Source organism: Tachypleus tridentatus, chromosome 10 (assembly GCF_004210375.1).
Source record: "Tachypleus tridentatus isolate NWPU-2018 chromosome 10, ASM421037v1, whole genome shotgun sequence".
Classification (NCBI taxonomy): domain Eukaryota; kingdom Metazoa; phylum Arthropoda; class Merostomata; order Xiphosura; family Limulidae; genus Tachypleus; species Tachypleus tridentatus.
This window is the reverse complement of record NC_134834.1, coordinates 75042070-75060177: the sequence shown is the minus strand read 5'-3', so window position 1 is coordinate 75060177 and position 18108 is coordinate 75042070. Positions and strand designations below refer to the sequence as shown.

The following is an 18108-nucleotide window of genomic DNA, read 5'->3' as shown; positions in this document are numbered from 1 at the left end:
AGCATCATAGGAAGTTCAAATGCCAGTTCTTAATAACTCTGAAAAATACACACATTTAATGAACTAGAGTTAAGATACACTAGTAGCATTTAAAACAGCGTTACTATGGCTAAAATTATATTTATGCAACGTATAAATGACTTGTATGTAACTAAATATAAGCCAGTAGTTTCTGACGTTAGAGGATTTTCATATAACTTTATCTTTCTATTCTTTACAAATATGCATCAACCTTATAATCTTATTACTTATATCTTAATTATTACTTATGTGCATCTAGGTACCTTTACTTTTCGTAGTAATGTATTCATGCGTAGATTGAACAGCGTGGAAATGGTAAAACAAAACTCAATAGGTTTCAAGTCTGCACTGTACAGCGGCAATTCTTATTTCTGTAAAGATCTCCACACTCAGAAATGTTTTCAGCACAAAGCATTTATTTATTTTATTAACCTACGTAAGCGGTCGACTGTCAGTGTAGAAACAAAAAATTGTACGAATATTGTATCCTAATTTTTTATAAGGTTTTGTTTTAGTGTCGAATGTCAAAACAGGAAAAGCAGTTTCACAGAAAAGATACTGTCTTTCAGGCGTTTATCTTTTGTACTTAACAATGGCAAAAAAACACACCACAAAACAACAAAGGTGGAGCTTCTGGGTGCCAATCAACGCTTCTACGGTACATAATACTCCCGTCCTTTTCTGTACTAGGTTTTCTTGAAATATTACAGTTCCTTTAATCTGTCTTAAAATCTGAGTTGTTAAAACTGTGTGTAGTAAAAAATTTGCTACCTAAAACTATAGGCTCAAATCGTCTTTATATCTCCCAAACTTTGGTTACCAGCTAAACTGGACAAAGCGCATGCGAAAAAAACACACCCGCACACATGTCACTCTCTCACACAAACCGTAGGTCCAATACCAGGAAAGCATCATCAGTGGGCTGTCCTACCTTCTGCGTAGCTTGTCGCTTCTTTGAAAGATCAGACTCAAACACGCATTTATCCATCCCTCGATCACGCTAGTTAGGGGTAGACCCCAAGCTCGAAAGGCAGGCCGGGAACGCGAGGACTGTGGATTCTTCAACCTTTCCCCCACCCCAATGCACTGTGTGGTTCATAAGAGGGTCTAGCAGATAGACAGTTAGCGCACTGGTTGTTGGGTGCAAGTCATGTCACTGAGCCCTAAACAATCCACTCCTTTTTCCGTGATCGACATTCTAAGTCCGCTGGAGGAGAGCTACAAGAAAGCCGCCGCCTTCGCTGCTTCCGTCGACACGACCGGGTTTCCCACACCACTGTCTGCTACAGCAACAGTTCCGTATCGCAATTCCCAAATTCAAGACAACATGAATGTGCCTGTGACCAACCCTTACATGGTGCCCCAGCTTTCTCACCCTACCTCCTTCGCCAGTCAGTACTGCAACGGCGCTGACCTCTCACACTACGGTGATCATGTGCGTCAAACAGCAGCAGGATGGTACGGCGCATCCCCAGACCCGCGCTTCGCAAGTGAGTGTTAGTATTTCACTTTTTCTTTTTTACTTTAATATTTATTCAAGCAAAATAGATTGGCCAGCAAAACTAGTTTATATTCTGAGCAAACCTTTTTCTTTTTTTAGATACAAATATTAATTTAAATTTAAGTTTAATGTTTTATGATTTACGTGCAATCTATTCAGGAAATTATATTAATCTTACAAATTATTACTTGATTTCTAAGTTGAATTTAACAGCTCATTTTTCTTATAGAATAATAACACTCCAATATATGCAATGTTAAATGAAATAAATCCTCAATAAAAAACCAAGGCAATCAAAAGAGCCATTAAAGCGTGTAAAATACTGCTTTAATTTTTTTTATAGAAGCTGCTGCCATCTGAGTATTCTAAATTAAAATAATAATAAATAAATGTTTGTTTTGAATTTCGCGCAAAGCTACTCGAGGGCTATCTGCTTTAGCCGTCTCTAATTTAGCAGTGTAAGACTAGAGGGAAGACAGCTAGTCATCACCACCGACCTCCAACTGAAAGGACGAGCATGTTTGGTACGACCGGGATTCGAACTTGCGACCCTCAGATTACGAGTCGAATAAAATAAAAATAGTTTAGTGCAGTGGTTCCCAATCTTTTTTATGCTCCGCGCCCCTAAAAAAATTTAATATGTTCTCGCACCCCTCACAGTAATTATTTATTTAAGAATAAAAGTGAAGGTGGCCAAAACAAATGTTATCTCGCACCCCTGGTTGGGAACCACTGGTTTAGTGTCTTCTTAGGAATCCATCCACATCTAAATCTTTCTCCTGTTCAATTCTTTGGTACAGAAAAGTGTCGTCTTATGAGTCTACAGAATAAGACATTCAGAGATTACGTAATGACAACATTAATAAAAATAGGATTACACAATAATCACTGGTAATAATACTTAACTCTGCTTACTTTTATCCACGTTCTTTAAATTCATTTCTCTGTTGTAAATCACCGATATGTATTTTTACATAAAAAGAGAGGTAACAATATTAGCTCTAACACAACAGCTCTTAGTCTTACTAAAACCTAAGGAACGTAAGAACGGCTATTTTGCTAATCATTAACAATTACACCAGTATTTAATGGTTCTCCACCTACATGAAATTTTTACAAAGCGATTGACTCTGTAACTTTGCATTTAGCCAGTTTTAATACATAAAATGAAGCTGAACGGTATCTAGAATAAAGAAACAGTTTTCTGAAGGTCCCCAGACACTAACTAGACTTACTGTGTGGTTGCAGGAATTTGTTTGTAAGCCATGAGCCTTATTTTTCTGGAGAATTTCTTTGGTCACTGAGTCACCAGCTAGACTTACTATGCGGTTGCAGGAGTCATTCTATAAGAAGATCAGAATTAGTTGTTTTTTTCAGAGGTCTCCTAATCTCTGTAGTGCTAACTGCTGTTAGTATATAAAACAAAACTCAGCGGTAGCTAAAAAAGCCGGTCTTTTGTCAAGCTACCGTTACCTCTAGAGTAAACAGAAGAGTCAGGTCGACGTTTTACCTACCAACAAGAACAACTGAAAAGACAAACTTTTCTAGTGGTTTAACGAAAAGAACTTAGACAGATGAGGGTCGTTTTAGTTTATATTTAGTTTTATCGTTTTAACACCTGGACTTCTTTTTTCGCTAATAAATAGGTTTAAAATGTACACATATTTCAAAACTAGAAGACCAAAATTAATGTAAAACAAGACGTATGAATAAAGTTATAGAATTACGATTAAAAAACTTACAAGGTATTTTTGTTACTGAACTCTAAAAGTTCATGAAAAGAAATCTGATCAATGTTAATTCCATACGATTTTATTTTGTTCTAAACATTTCAATCTCTGTTCATTATTTGAAAAGTAAATCCAGATTATGACTGTATCATGTGACTATTTTAATATTAAATTCATGAATATAGATTATTGTACAATACACTATAAGAAGTGAGCCATAGAGTCGATTTATATTAAAATATACTCTTATGATCATTAAAACGTATAAGTTCGGAAAACAGAAGAAAAAACAAACTATAATTTGATTCTCTATTTATCTGTGAGAGTATTCAACATGTAGTTCCATATAAAAACTGCAAATCCGTAACATGTTATAAAATATACATAGTGTCTGTCTATTTCGTACTTTTACATTCATTATTTTGAGGTGTTGTTTGAAAATCAAACACAAATGACATATATTATCTACACGTTAGAGATGTGTATATACCAACTTTAAGCTAAAGAAGTACATATCACTCTAAAGGTTACTTAATGGGTTACAGATGTATGTATCACATACAACTTAGAAATGTAGACATCATCCACAGTTTACAGATGCATGTACCACCTATACGTTACGGATCTATACAGCACCTTTGGGTTACAGCTGTATACATCACCAATGAGTTAAGAAGTATATTGCACCTATAGGTTACAGCTGTATACATCACCAATGAGTTACAGAAGTATATTGCACCTATAGGTTATATTTTAGAAATTCTCTAGAAATGCACAACAACTTTTATTGAATGTAAATTTTATTTGTGCCATATCTATAATAGTTTCAGATTAAAATGTTCATAAAACCATCCAGTAACATGTTAAAAAAAGCAGAATAAATTAATTAATGCGTTTGAGATTAATGTTTGATTTATCAATATTGTATTTTAACAGTAGAATAAAACATGTTTTTTTCGTCCTCATTACCAATAACCAAAAATCCCATGCTCGTTTAACTCGATATATTAAAGTATTTATATCACCAAAGCTTATCCTTGTGTGATGGGGATTTTTCTTTGGGCTGTTTCTAGAGTTTTGCTTTTTATTATCATAGAGGTAGTGTGTCATTATAAAATACAGCCTTCTACCAATGAAACTGGGAGAAAAATTCTAGTAGATTTCCTTCGTGAATGTTTAGTGATTCTAAAGAGTAATATTTTGTTGCCACTAGTTTTCATCGGTAACATCTGGACAACATTCACAATTGTTTTGATTAACGGTTTAAAATGGAAAGAGCAGTTTGAAACCTTCGAACATTTGTTGGTTGTATGTAGTTTAGTTTACCGTGCAAATAAAATGCTAATACGAACTCTTACGTTATAGAAAATAACTTTATACAGAGAGCCTATGTTATAAAAGTCATTGATAATATTTCTGATCAGATACTCGTTTGGTGTATGCCATACCTAATCGTTTTCTCTGGATTTTTTGCCCTTGCTTTATCTAGTTTTGAATATATATATTTGATTGTCCTTACTTGAAACATCATCACATCTTTCGAACAGTGATTTTTTTTATACTAAAGGTATCCTTCCGCTGGAACAAAATGTTAAAACTTATAATTATTAAGTTTGTGTACCGTTATTAATTTTGTGCTTACATTTATTAAAACCAAAACGCGTTACAGTTACACATAAAAGAAACGTTAGCCTTAAGCAGTGGGCTGCACCACGCCACCAATTTCGTTGCAACTGATTACAGGTTGAATCTGTATTTTAAGACTTACTTTTTCTTACTTAAGCCTCATTGTGCTCTTCCGATAATACAATACTCGCTATCGGAATAGAAAATCTTTTTTTTTTTTAAGCTTTTATTGGAAGCGTTTAGTATGTGGCAGTTGAGTTTATATAGGGTCTCAGTATATTTCCAAAAACCAGAACCACAAGAATATTACTCAAAATATTAAAATTTAATTGTTAAAAAATCGTTCTTTATTTGCTAATTATTCAAATAAACTGCTTAGTAAAATATACAGATTGTGTTTCAACGTAAACGCGTTTTAAAGTAAAACGTTCCGAGCTCAGATTTAAACAGTAAAAACATAAGGAGTTAAACCACGTAACTATCAAATTTTCTAATCATTTGCTTTCTTATGTCAAGTAGAAGACCTCCAACGATATTGAAATATTGTATATCACGATATACTAAAGAAATATTAAAACAAAATACTATATTCTGGTAAGACCTAGCTGTGATATCAGTGTTCGATTATATAAAATAACACTATAAAACACGTTCCTGAAACTCGCTCTACCTTATAGAAAATACTATATTGATTAACTGATATAATCAAGTATACAACATTAAAATAAATATAATACGTAATGAGTAATTACCTTAAACGGTTATTTTCTAAGCCTCAGAATTAATTAATTGTAGTAAGATTTAAGTTTAAAAGAACTGATTGTCTTTAGAGACTCCTCCTTTTAAAGTAACACTAAAAATAACACTGAACAAAGTGAACAAAAATAGTGATAATTCATTAAATTTGTATTGAACCACACCTTTTACCTTATAAAGTCAAACAGTAGATATTAAACAATAAATTAAAGCTTCGAATTTGTACCGTCGTGATAAAAAATTATTGAAAACATCTCTTCTAGTACTAAACAGATGAATATTATTTGCATCAAATAATAGAAATAACACCGAAGAAACTTTGTTGATATTATGACGCAAGAGAAAAGATAACGGATGTTAATTTAACATTCCATTGGATATATTTTCAGTATTACTTTACCTATCAGTTACAGTTGTGTTTTAATTAATTATTGGTGTGAAATCTTATTCCAGTGGTAATGTTGTACGGAATCTGTCATAGACATAAAGTTACTTAAAATGTGGTTTCTTGAAGAGTAAGATTTTCTCAGAATCTCTAACATCTGTAATCTGTAGGAGTAATATATAGGACATTTATGGACCCTCTGGTCAGTGTCTGAAGAATTACACAAAAAAACGTGTATAAATAATTTAAAAAGGTGTAAATGTAACATTTGTATCTGAAAACGAAAATATCTCTAGAGCTTAACGTTATTAAATTACGTGCTGTGTGATATTTAAAGACATCTCTAGTAAGTTAACGTTATTAAGTTACGTGCTGTGTGATAAATATATCTCTAGTAAGGATCAAACTTACAATATTTCACTGATACCTTTTATTGGTTTTCATCTATCGTTTTCTTTGTGAGGGTTATTTTCCCACTTATATTTCATCTTCAGCTACTGCCAACTTGTGTTCACGTGGATATTGTAATGTCTTTTCCCGGAAAGAAGGAATATTGTTTCCCAACGTCAAGAAAGTACATTCGACTACTTCGACCTGTTGCTCAAAACGAACACTTTTTGTCTTATCTCGATTTATCAAACAACGATTTAGTATCACTGCTAAAGCCCGTTTTATTTTTCTTCTATTTCCCTTACATGGTACAGTTTCTGAACAGCAACAAAAGTTTATTTTTCACAGTACCGTTATGGATGTGGAGATCTGCTTTTACCGTTTAACAGAAGTAAAGGTTTACAGTAGAATTCTGTTAGTTACACTTGGCTACTCACTCAAAACAAAAAAAACACATTTTTTTACTGAACATATTAATTTTTAAAGTAATTAGTTATATGTGTGTATATATATATATGCAATAATCAGTTATATATATATATACATACCAGTATTTTTATGTTTACAAACTTAATTCAAAGAAGGAGTTAGAACACGTCCCTGTCTGTTTCTAGCCGAACACAGTTGGGCAAATACTAGTTTACATCAAGTTTTCCATATCATCAGATTATGGATGATACACCTACCAGAGTTGAACCTTCAATAATGTAATAATTTTTACCAACAGAGAGGCTAAATGTTTACAGTAATAATAAATAGTTTTAGTTGTGAGTAACATGCAAAGTTTTAAAATATTCTACGACAACTATACCTCACATCATTAGTTTAATATCCTCACTTAACAGTTTTCGGTCATTAATCTAAGAATATCTGATGACATTGAGTAAACGTTTGTTTTGAATTTCGTGCAAAGCTACTCGAGGGCTATCTGCGCTAGCCGTCCCTAATTTAGCAGTGTAAGACTAGAGGGAAGGCCGCTAGTCATTACCTTCCACCGCCAACTCTTGGGCTACGATTTCACCAATGAATAGTGGGATTGACCGTCACGTTATAACGCTCCCACGGCTGAAAGGGCAAGAATGTTTGGTGCGACCGGGATTCGAACCCGCGACCCTCAGATTACGAGTCGATCGCCTTAACACACTTGGCCATGTCGGGCCTTTGAGTAAACGTAGTGAAGTTACTATCTTCCAAAGCACAACTATCACGTGTAAAGTTTAAGTGTCACGTCGGTCACATTTAGCCAATACGGTTACATTAATTGTAAGAAATTACACATTCAAATAATTAAATTAAATTCTCTAAATTATTATGAGTTACAGAAGTACATACAAGCCGAAGCCTTTTTTTAATATCTGGTAAAATGTTGTTAGAAGCCCGACTCCAACAGAACAATAGCTTAGCCTGTGTGTGCACGACCTCTCGTGCATCTGGTCAAGTTCTACTTGCTCTATGCTACCTACGTATCAAGGTGACCTTGGTAAGGAAATCTGTCCAATGGATAGACTTGAAGGAGGGGAAAGGGGCTTATGAAGTGAACAAATCAAAGGTGAAAATTCTTAAAAGAGGAAAAATAATGTAAGAAAAGTTCGAGATCATAGATATAGTTAGTCTAAAACCTCTAAGAGCTTAGACTTTTATTGGGGTATGTAAAGTTAAGATAAAGAAGACTATTTATGTGTTAATTACGTGATCGATACTGAGTTACCAATTGACCCAACATAACTTTAGGTAGAGTTGAATAAAAGGACAATTGTGGAAGATGGAATGTTTAGGTTTGTGTTATGTTAGTCTAGGATGAAAATAGCTATATTTAGTCCGTACCAATTATGTTAATTTATTATTATTATTTATTGGAGATTGCATGAAAAGTGGCAAACTTATTAGTGCTATACATACATTTTAGTTAAAAGTCAATTGTGTTTCCAAAAAAATGTATAACACCGTGTGTACTTTATTGAAATAAACACATATGACAAAAAGTCCACGTGTTTGTGTTCCAGTTCTCACTATAGACTACATAACAGAAACATTCTAACCAATCTAAATTTACAATCGTTTAAGGTAATGTACTATCAATAGAGTTATGCTTAAGATAGATTTTCATTTAAAATGCTTTTAATTTCTCGATTTTTGTTTGATTATATCAGTGATGATCTAATTGATTTATCAAAATTTACTTCTCATGTTTAATGAAAAATTAGTCTAGATTAATGATGCTAGCTAACGTTTTGATTTTTTTAGATAATTATTTTCATTGTTTTAGTACTAATAAAATTAGTATATTTAATAAAGTTAACTTTGGGTTAGGTAAATACATCAATTCTAAGATTATCACCAATATAATTAATAAAGTGATGCAAAGGAAATAAAGTGCAACAACCTATAGGTTATCATTTATAGAATGATAGTAAGTAAAAAACAAAACAAAATAGTTTTTGTTCTTTAAATGAAAATGTTCTTTGAAGTCAAATATTTTTTTTCATTTCTCTCAGTTTCTCGCTTGATGGGATCGTCTCCCGGGTTGTCCATGCCTAACGTGAACATGCCCACCTTCAGTGCTTGTAGTGTGGCCGCAGCAGCTGAGAACAAGGCGGTGCAGTTTCCGTTGTCACAGCGGCGTAAACGGCGTGTGTTGTTTACTCAAGCCCAGGTGTACGAACTTGAACGTCGCTTCAAGCAGCAGAAATACTTGTCTGCTCCAGAGAGAGAACATCTGGCCAACTTGATCCATCTTACACCTACTCAGGTGAAAATATGGTTTCAGAATCACCGGTACAAGTGTAAAAGGCAAGCCAAAGAGAAAGCTATGGCTGAGCAGCAAACGCAACATTCGCCCAGAAAAGTAGCTGTGCCAGTGTTAGTTAAAGACGGAAAGCCGTGTTCGGCGGGTTCGGGAGATCACGACGGTGTCTCATCGGCTAGCGGTGCCTCTTCAACTTGTGGTAACACGGACACAAGCACACCAGATCTACATCTAACTCAACCACATCACACACGGAACATTTTGGAAAGTTCATCAAGTCTTGGCGAATCCTGCGCCCAGGCTGCCATAGTGAGTCGATCGCACGTGTTGTCACATTCTGCAGGGGTCAGTCCCGGTCCGAATCTCACCTCACTGAACAGTCTAGGTGGCTACAGTCAGCATCTCGGTCCTCACAGTGGTTTGGACCTCGGAATGGGACTAACCGTTCCAAATAGTGCTGTCTGTCCAACATACCTCCAAATACAAGGTAGAACGTGGTAAATAGTTTTGCCAATAAACGCAATTAGTAATACTGGTTTGTTTTGGCTCATTCTAGAACTCTAACTCCCATTTGTGTTTATAAAATGTCTATAAACTGACATACAACATAAGTAATGAGGTTTACTGCAACTATAAATAAATGAATCTTTTGAGCCTGATACGGAAGAACTGTTTGATCACACTATCGGTACAAAGCTCGAACAACTTTCTGTTTGGTAATCCTTGGTTGACTGTTTTCGAAATATAGAACAGTAATGACAGTGGTTCTAACTTCTGCGTTATAAACCACAAATTTAATAGAAAGACAATTGGAGAACATTCAACAAGTTTTGGAGTAGATGCAACCTTATATGTGTTTGGTGCGTCATGTTAATTTTTATGTGTATATATATATATATGTAGATAGATGACTTACTTTGGGTTAAATACATTTTAGACAGTTAGCTCAAGTTTGTACAAAACATATGTTTGCACATAAGCTTTTTCTGTTCATAAAGTTTTTGAGTTGAATAAGATTTGTGTACGTTTATCACATTCTAAACATTTCTCCAAAGTCTTGTGATAATACATAACGGTACTCCAGGGCCTGAACGCAATACACAACGATTTAAGGATGGTACTTCAACGTCTGAGAAGAATACATAACATTTTAGATTAGAACACACGTGCATCGATTTCTCAGCTAAACAGAATATGCCAATGTTTCATGTTACATATTTAAGAAACAACAGCTCAGTTGCAATGCTGTACGATTAGTATTTTAAATTTTCAGTTTACTGTCAATGAATAATATACCACAAACGAAAGTGAGTAAGTAATCACGCAATTATACTCTAAGATGGAAACACTATACACATATGCGTTGCAATTTAAAATTACTAGTCTATGGTCTAGTATGTTGCATACTAAAGTGAATACATTACGACGAAATGCGTAACAACTTGAAGTGAATAAGCTTAATTCAATACATTGTATCCTAAATGAAAGCATTTCTATCTAACACTCGACATTCTTATGTGATGATTCAGTATATGTTTAGAGAACTACAATGGTTAAAAGTAGCACATTACTGTCGGATGTGCCTCATACTATTACCTAATTCACAAGTATTAGGAAAAAATATCGTTAAATAAGAAAGCTGCGTAGGGCTGGCTATGGAACTTGGTAAAAAACGAACCAAACACTTGATCTGATAAATGATCACACAGTAGACTAAGCGATCTCAACCATCCCTATATTACTGTTTTCTCCACTTTATCTATCGAATACTGGGTGATTCAATAGAATCTCAGTCTCCACCGTAATATCTTTCCTTTAGTTATCTTAGAATACTACTTGTATGACTATTTCACAATAGAGTAACATTTTATGATTTGAATTTTTGGTTCTACTTTTTTTTACTAGTGAGGAAGCCAGTAATGTAGGGATTTCATTCTTCATATAAAGTCGAAACGGTTTAGTCTGTTATGTGACCACTGGTCAGATCAAGTGATATGTCCACTTGTTTGGTCTCTTTTTTTTTCTAGTTTAATAGCCAGCCCTGGATAAATTTTTTGTTTAGTGTTGCACGTTTGTCATAATACTAGTTTTTTATGTATAATGATTCAAAAACAAGATCGTAAATACTGTTTTGCTCTATCAATGAATGATAAAATTATAGTTACTACTAGAACTAGAAAGTTGCTAGGCCTGTTGAAGAAAGATGATAAACGAAAATAAGTAACCTTTGTTTTTGGCTATTCGTCGAGTTCAGACGCTCTAGATAGCTGGAAAGCGGCAAATACACCGGAGATAGAGTGACTATGCCAGGTTCATGCATGTACAGAAGAAAATCCACATGACTTTTGTATTGATTTAATACGTCATTCCTACAGAGAAAGTGCTAACTCCCTCTCTAATAGTTCTCCATGGTAAGTTGATACAGGGTCTATTAAACGTTTTAATGCTTAACTGTTTGAAACAGTAACTCCGATTTTCCGCATAATGCTTTATCATTTATAACGATCAAAGTTTACAAGATTCTTATATATTATATAGTGCAAAGTTAAAGTAAATAACAGTGAAAGAAATACAATATGGTATGAAATTAAACTAAATGAAGATGAATTGTTAAGCGTTTTTGGCGATAGCCAATGGAAATACAAATTAGATGAATGCAGAAATAAATATAAGTAAAATTAATTTAAATACAGTCACTCGTTTTATTAAATAGAAAAAGTAATACGTTAATTGCATCTGATTCAGTGACAAAGATAGCTAAAACCAACTTAACATTGGAATTTGTAATTAAATCTATTCACTTGTCATACTGCAACATATATATAAACGTTGTTTTATAAAATGAACGAATAAAAGCGTTTGAAAGACGTCATATTAACTCTCAGTATGATATTAACTATTAAAATTATTAAATTATAAAGTCTGTTTAATAAAGCTGGTGAAATCTGAGGTTATAAACCTTGTATAACATTTTCTTATCTTTTATTACGGAACATCATTATTTGAACCTAGTAGCACAATTTAGAAAAAAACCTAGTATCAACAATAAACTATAAGAATAAAAACTAGTATCAATAGTAAACTATAAGAATAAAAACTAGTATCGATAGTAAACTTTAAGAATAAAAACTAGTATCAATAGTAAACTATAAGAATAAAAACTAGTATCAATAGTAAACTATAAGAATAAAAACTAGTAACAACAGTAAACTATAAGAATAAAAACTAATATCAATAGTAAACTATGAGAATAAAAACTAGTATCACAGTAAACTATAAGAATAACAACTAGTATCAATAGTAAACTATAAATAAAAAAGTATCAATAGTAAACTATAAGAATAAACTAGTGTCAATAGTAAACTAAAAGAATAAAAAACTAATATCAATAGTAAACTATAAGAATAAAAACTAGTATCAATAGTAAACTATAAGAATAATAACTAGTATCAATAGTAAACTATAAGAATAACGACTAGTATCAATAGTAAACTATAAGTATAAAAACTAGTATCAATAGTAAACTATAAGAATAACGACTAGTGTCAATAGTAAACTAAAAGAATAAAAAACTAATATCAATAGTAAACTATAAGAATAAAAACTAGTATCAATAGTAAACTATAAGAATAAAAACTAGTATCAATAGTAAACTATAAGAATAACGACTAGTATCAATAGTAAACTATAAGAAAAACTAGTATCAATAGTAAACTATAAGATGTTTCAATAGTAGAAACAAAATCAAAGTAAACTGAATAAAACTAGTATTCTTTCATGTAGAAACAAAATAAGGAATGAAACTCATATACACATATGAATATGAATATATATAATATATATAAGTGCTCTGCTCCACAGATTACTTTATTAGACATTGATGTACCTCTTTATATAACCAAGCGTGCATCAATTAACATATAACAAAGATGGCGTGGACTTTGAATAATCTAAACTTTTTGTTAACCAACATGTTCTTAATTCTTATGTCCAGTAACATCATTTTTTGCTCGATAGTAGTTTGAATGTACTTACTGAAGTACAAAACCTCAAAATAACTCATTATCAACCTGAAATGGAAAAAGATAGCACAGTACGAAACAAACGGTGTTATACTGATTGCAGGACACTGGAAAATACATTATTTCAGAAATATAAATGCGGTACTAATACCCATAATGCTCCACACAACTGGTTCGGTGATTACTTTGAGGGCTCATGCCGCTGGAACATGGGTTTCTGAAATCGTGGTGGACAAACCACATATAGCCCTTTGAGAGATTGCTAAGGCAGAGTATTCATGACGAAACTCTGTAGTTTTGAAATTAACAACAAAGACACAAACCATCCAAAAATCTGGGAATAACAAATTTCTCTGAATATTCCTCAAATGTGGCTGAGCAACTAGTTACGAAAACAGTCCTCGGAGCTGAAAAGAAGAACATCAAGTGCCTGACTAGTATAACCTAAACAAGTCTTCATAACCTAAAAGACGAACATTAGACATCTAACTGGTACTATCTAACTACCAATCATAACTAAAAGAACGAACATTAAGTACTAGAATAGTACTATCTAACTACCCATCATAGTCAAAAGGTCGAACATTAAGTACTAGAATAGTACTATCTAACTACCCATCATAGTCAAAAGAACGAACATTAAGTACCAGACTAGTACTATCTAACTACCCATCATAGCCAAAAGAACGAACATTAAGTACTAGAATAGTACTATCTAACTACCCATCATAGTCAAAAGAACGAACATTAAGTACTAGAATAGTACTATCTAACTACCCATCATAGCCAAAGAACGAACATTAAGTACTAGAATAGTACTATCTAACTACCCATCATAGTCAAAAGGTCGAACATTAAGTACCAGACTAGTACTATCTAACTACCCATCATAGTCAAAAGAACGAACATTAAGTACTAGAACAGTACTATCTAACTACCCATCATAGTCAAAAGAACGAACATTAAGTACTAGAATAGTACTATCTAACTACCCATCATAGCCAAAAGAACGAACATTAAGTACTAGACTAGTACTATCTAACTACCCATCATAGTCAAAAGAACGAACATTAAGTACTAGAATAGTACTGTCAAACTACTCATCATAGTCAAAAGAACGAACATTAAGTACTAGAATAGTACTGTCTAACTACCCATCATAGTCAAAAGAACGAACATTAAGTACCAAACTAGTACTATCTAACTACCCATCATAGCCAAAAGAACGAACATTAAGTACTAGAATAGTACTATCTAACTACTCATCATAGTCAAAAGAACGAACATTAAGTACTAGAATAGTACTGTCTAACTACCCATCATAGTCAAAAGAACGAACATTAAGTACCAAACTAGTACTATCTAACTACCCATCATAGCCAAAAGAACGAACATTAAGTACTAGAATAGTACTATCTAACTACCCATCATAGCCAAAAGAACGAACATTAAGTACTAGAATAGTACTATCTAACTACCCATCATAGTCAAAAGAACGAACATTAAGTACTAGAATAGTACTATCTAACTACCCATCATAGTCAAAAGGACGAAAATTAAGTACCAGACTAGTATTATCTAACTACCCATCATAGCCAAAAGAACGAACATTAAGTACTAGAATAGTACTGTCTAACTACCCATCATAGCCAAAAGAACGAACATTAAGTACCAGACTAGTACTGTCTAACTACCCATCATAGTCAAAAGAACGAACATTAAGTACTAGAACAGTACTATCTAACTACCCATCATAGTCAAAAGAACGAACATTAAGTACTAGAATAGTACTGTCTAACTACCCATCATAGTCAAAAGAACGAACATTAAGTACTAGAATAGTACTGTCTAACTACCCATCATAGTCAAAAGAACGAACATTAAGTACTAGAATAGTACTGTCTAACTACCCATCATAGCCAAAAGAACGAACATTAAGTACTAGAATAGTACTATCTAACTACCCATCATAGTCAAAAGAACGAACATTAAGTACTAGAATAGTACTATCTAACTACCCATCATAGCCAAAAGAACGAACATTAAGTACTAGAATAGTACTGTCTAACTACCCATCATAGTCAAAAGAACGAACATTAAGTACTAGAATAGTACTGTCTTACTACCCGTTATAGCCAAAAGAACGAACATTAAGTACCAGACTAGTACTATCTAACTACCCATCATAGCCAAAAGAACGAACATTAAGTACTAGAATAGTACTATCTAACTACTCATCATAGTCAAAAGAACGAACATTAAGTACTAGAATAGTACTGTCTAACTACCCATCATAGTCAAAAGAACGAACATTAAGTACTAGAATAGTACTGTCTAACTACCCATCATAGTCAAAAGAACGAACATTAAGTACTAAACTAGTACTGTCTAACTACCCATCATAGCCAAAAGAACGAACATTAAGTACTAGAATAGTACTGTCTAACTACCCATCATAGCCAAAAGAACGAACATTAAGTACTAGAATAGTACTATTTAACTACCCATCATAGCCAAAAAAACGAACATTAAGTACTAAACTAGTACTGTCTAACTACCCATCATAGCCAAAGGGACTCTGTATATGAGGGTCATATAGTGCTGATGTTTAATTAGTTCTGATCTGATAGATTACTAGATCACAGAAAGGGTAAAAAACATGTACTGTTTGTTGCAGACCATGTGAATAATAATAAAAACAAAGGACATTATGAGTTTAAACAGCTAGTTTTACCCTTTACTTTAGCTGTTTTTCCATGTCTAGTTTCCTTTTTGTGCTTGATGGGTAGCTGGTAAAAAGAGATATTACTAACGATGCTTATCGTTGTTAAATTATATCCTTGGCAATGTCCTGAACACAGTGTATATGTATTTTTTTTTGTGTATATGCTGTACTGCACGATGTGTTTATATGTGTTTATAATTTGATCAACTAGATATGAGAAAAATGTCAAGAATTCTATATTTATTGTAGATTCGTCTTCTCCTGTCCCCTTTCCTTTGATGTGTGGTTACCACTTAATCATATACAACAAGGTAGTTTCCTGGTCACCACCCCTTAGTTGTCTGACAGCCTCCATTCACTACCCTACCACAGTGAGATGTAAATATTTGTCATGAGCCACAAAGGGGCTCTTGATGTATGTATAGACAGTAGGTTAGAATTATATAGTTTATGTTTAATTGATGCGTACACGACGTGTATCTGTGTCAACGAAGTGTAAATTGATTGAAACTACGTAGAAATTCGCTCTTCTTTCCATTTGTTTGGCACCAGTTTCAGTTTTACAGCTTTGATTGTATACTGTTGTCAGTTCGAAAATCAACTGCCTACTAACATCTCTTTATTTACAGTTAGTAACCATTGAAGTGCACCTTTTTTTGGTAAGTACAGAGAGATAGAAGTTTAGATAAGTTTGGTGGAATGACACTGAAAATTAAGATTTCAAATCAGGCTTCACATTATTTTTAACGTTTTTAAAGACATTTAGAATGTTTATATTAAGAAAAATGTTGCAGTATAGGCATATAACTAGGTTTGCATTTTGAAGCATGTTTAATTCTTGAAAATTTAAGCAAGAAATTAAATAAATATAAACAAACACTGTAAAGTCTTATAGAGTCAGGCACGTTTATATATATATTGATCGGTTATGTTAAATCCATTCACATGTAAAGGTTTTTCTCGACAATTAAAAAATAAAGGCTGATAAATCACTCATAATGAAGAGTTGCGCCAACGTCTTTTTCATAAAAAATTTATTATGTAAATCGAACAAAATAAACGTCTTTGTACTTACATTTTATGTAAAAACCTGACGCTTCCCATTTCAGAAAATTTTAAATTCCCTTTCAAGTTTTTCAAAATTTTGTTTTGATTTATTCATTGAAATGAATCACACGTGAAGGAAGATCTTAACTATAAACAAAACAGTATAGAAAGTTTGGTTTGTATATTAATCAACCACATGAATTAACATTTAAGTTACTTTGAAAGAAATCTGCTAGTATAGCACAATTTTTACTATTATTACGAGTTTTGAAATAGGTTTAATTGAGTCTTGAAATATGGCACTTTAAACATCTCGAGAAATACGTTTAACACGATCTCGAGGCCTAGCAGGGCCTGTTGGTTAGGACGCTCGAATCCCATTCTGTTGGTCTAGGATACGAATATTCGTCTCCTCGAACATACTTTCCCTTTCAGCCGCAGGGGGCTATAATGTTATGGTTAATCCCACTGTTCGTTGATAAAAGAAAGCCCAAGAGTTAATTGCTGGTGGTGATGACAAGCTGCCTTCCTTGTCATCTACCACTGCTAAACCAGAAACTGCAAAGTAATGAATATCAGGTTTTGAAAACAGACTTCAAGAATGAGAGGTTCAACAAGTGATAAAAATTAAGTAACACTTAACTAACTTGAAAAACTATAATCTAATGGAAATAGCTAAAAAATAAGTGTAATCTAATTCACGTTTAGAGCTCTTTGATAATTGATAGAAAACAAAATGTTCCAGGGTGATAAGTGAAATAACTTTATTTATAATTGTGTCTTCAGTTTCGTGACATATTATTTAGTTTTATGTAATAATCAACGACTTTCAAATAAAACAAAGGTAGTTCTTACTACAAAAATATTGTTTTATTATAATAATTATTTTACAGAATTTAAAACGCATAGAATGTAAATTAAAATCAAGCAGATTCCACAGTGAAAATAATCAACGAAATGAAAAGTAATCTAAGATAATTACACGTAAGGAACACCTTAATTTATAATTACACGTAAAGAACACCTTAATTTATAATAAATAATGTTATGTCAACGATAATGTGCTCTCCTGTACAAGTGATTTAATGAAACTGCCCTCATGATCAGCACAAAATACTTAGGTATTTGCACTGTCTGTCTTATGGGACCGCGATTATTT

At 33.0% G+C, this 18108-nt stretch overlaps 1 protein-coding gene and 1 long non-coding RNA gene across 5 annotated transcripts in view; one reads left to right on the top strand and one right to left on the bottom strand.

Moving 5' to 3' along the window:
- Window positions 1–1046, bottom strand: part of LOC143229600 (uncharacterized) — a 46669-nt gene extending 45623 nt beyond the window's left edge. For all 3 annotated transcript variants that reach the window (XR_013015952.1, XR_013015951.1, XR_013015953.1), the window contains exon 1: window positions 285–1046. This is a non-coding gene — a long non-coding RNA (uncharacterized LOC143229600). The remainder of the gene's footprint in view (window positions 1–284) is intronic.
- LOC143229597 (thyroid transcription factor 1-like) lies at window positions 1026–10133 on the top strand. Of its 2 annotated transcripts, none has more exons than XM_076462158.1 (2): window positions 1026–1511; window positions 8905–10133. In XM_076462158.1, the coding sequence occupies exons 1-2, from the start codon at window positions 1172–1174 to the stop codon at window positions 9654–9656; spliced, it is 1092 nt and encodes a 363-aa protein (XP_076318273.1). In that variant the 5' UTR covers window positions 1026–1171; the 3' UTR covers window positions 9657–10133. The 2 variants fall into 2 exon arrangements, with proteins under 2 accessions (XP_076318273.1, XP_076318272.1); XM_076462157.1 differs by having other exon boundaries at window positions 1026–1517.
- The last annotated feature ends 7975 nt before the right edge of the window (window positions 10134–18108 follow it).

Excerpts from the sequence above, each read along its gene's own strand:
- LOC143229597 (XM_076462157.1), top strand. The coding sequence starts at position 1,172 with ATGTCACTGAGCCCTAAACAATCCACTCCTTTTTCCGTGATCGACATT. Across the intron at positions 1,518-8,904 it reads CCCGCGCTTCGCAAGTGAGT|TTTCTCGCTTGATGGGATCG; the intron begins GTTAGTATTTCA and ends CATTTCTCTCAG.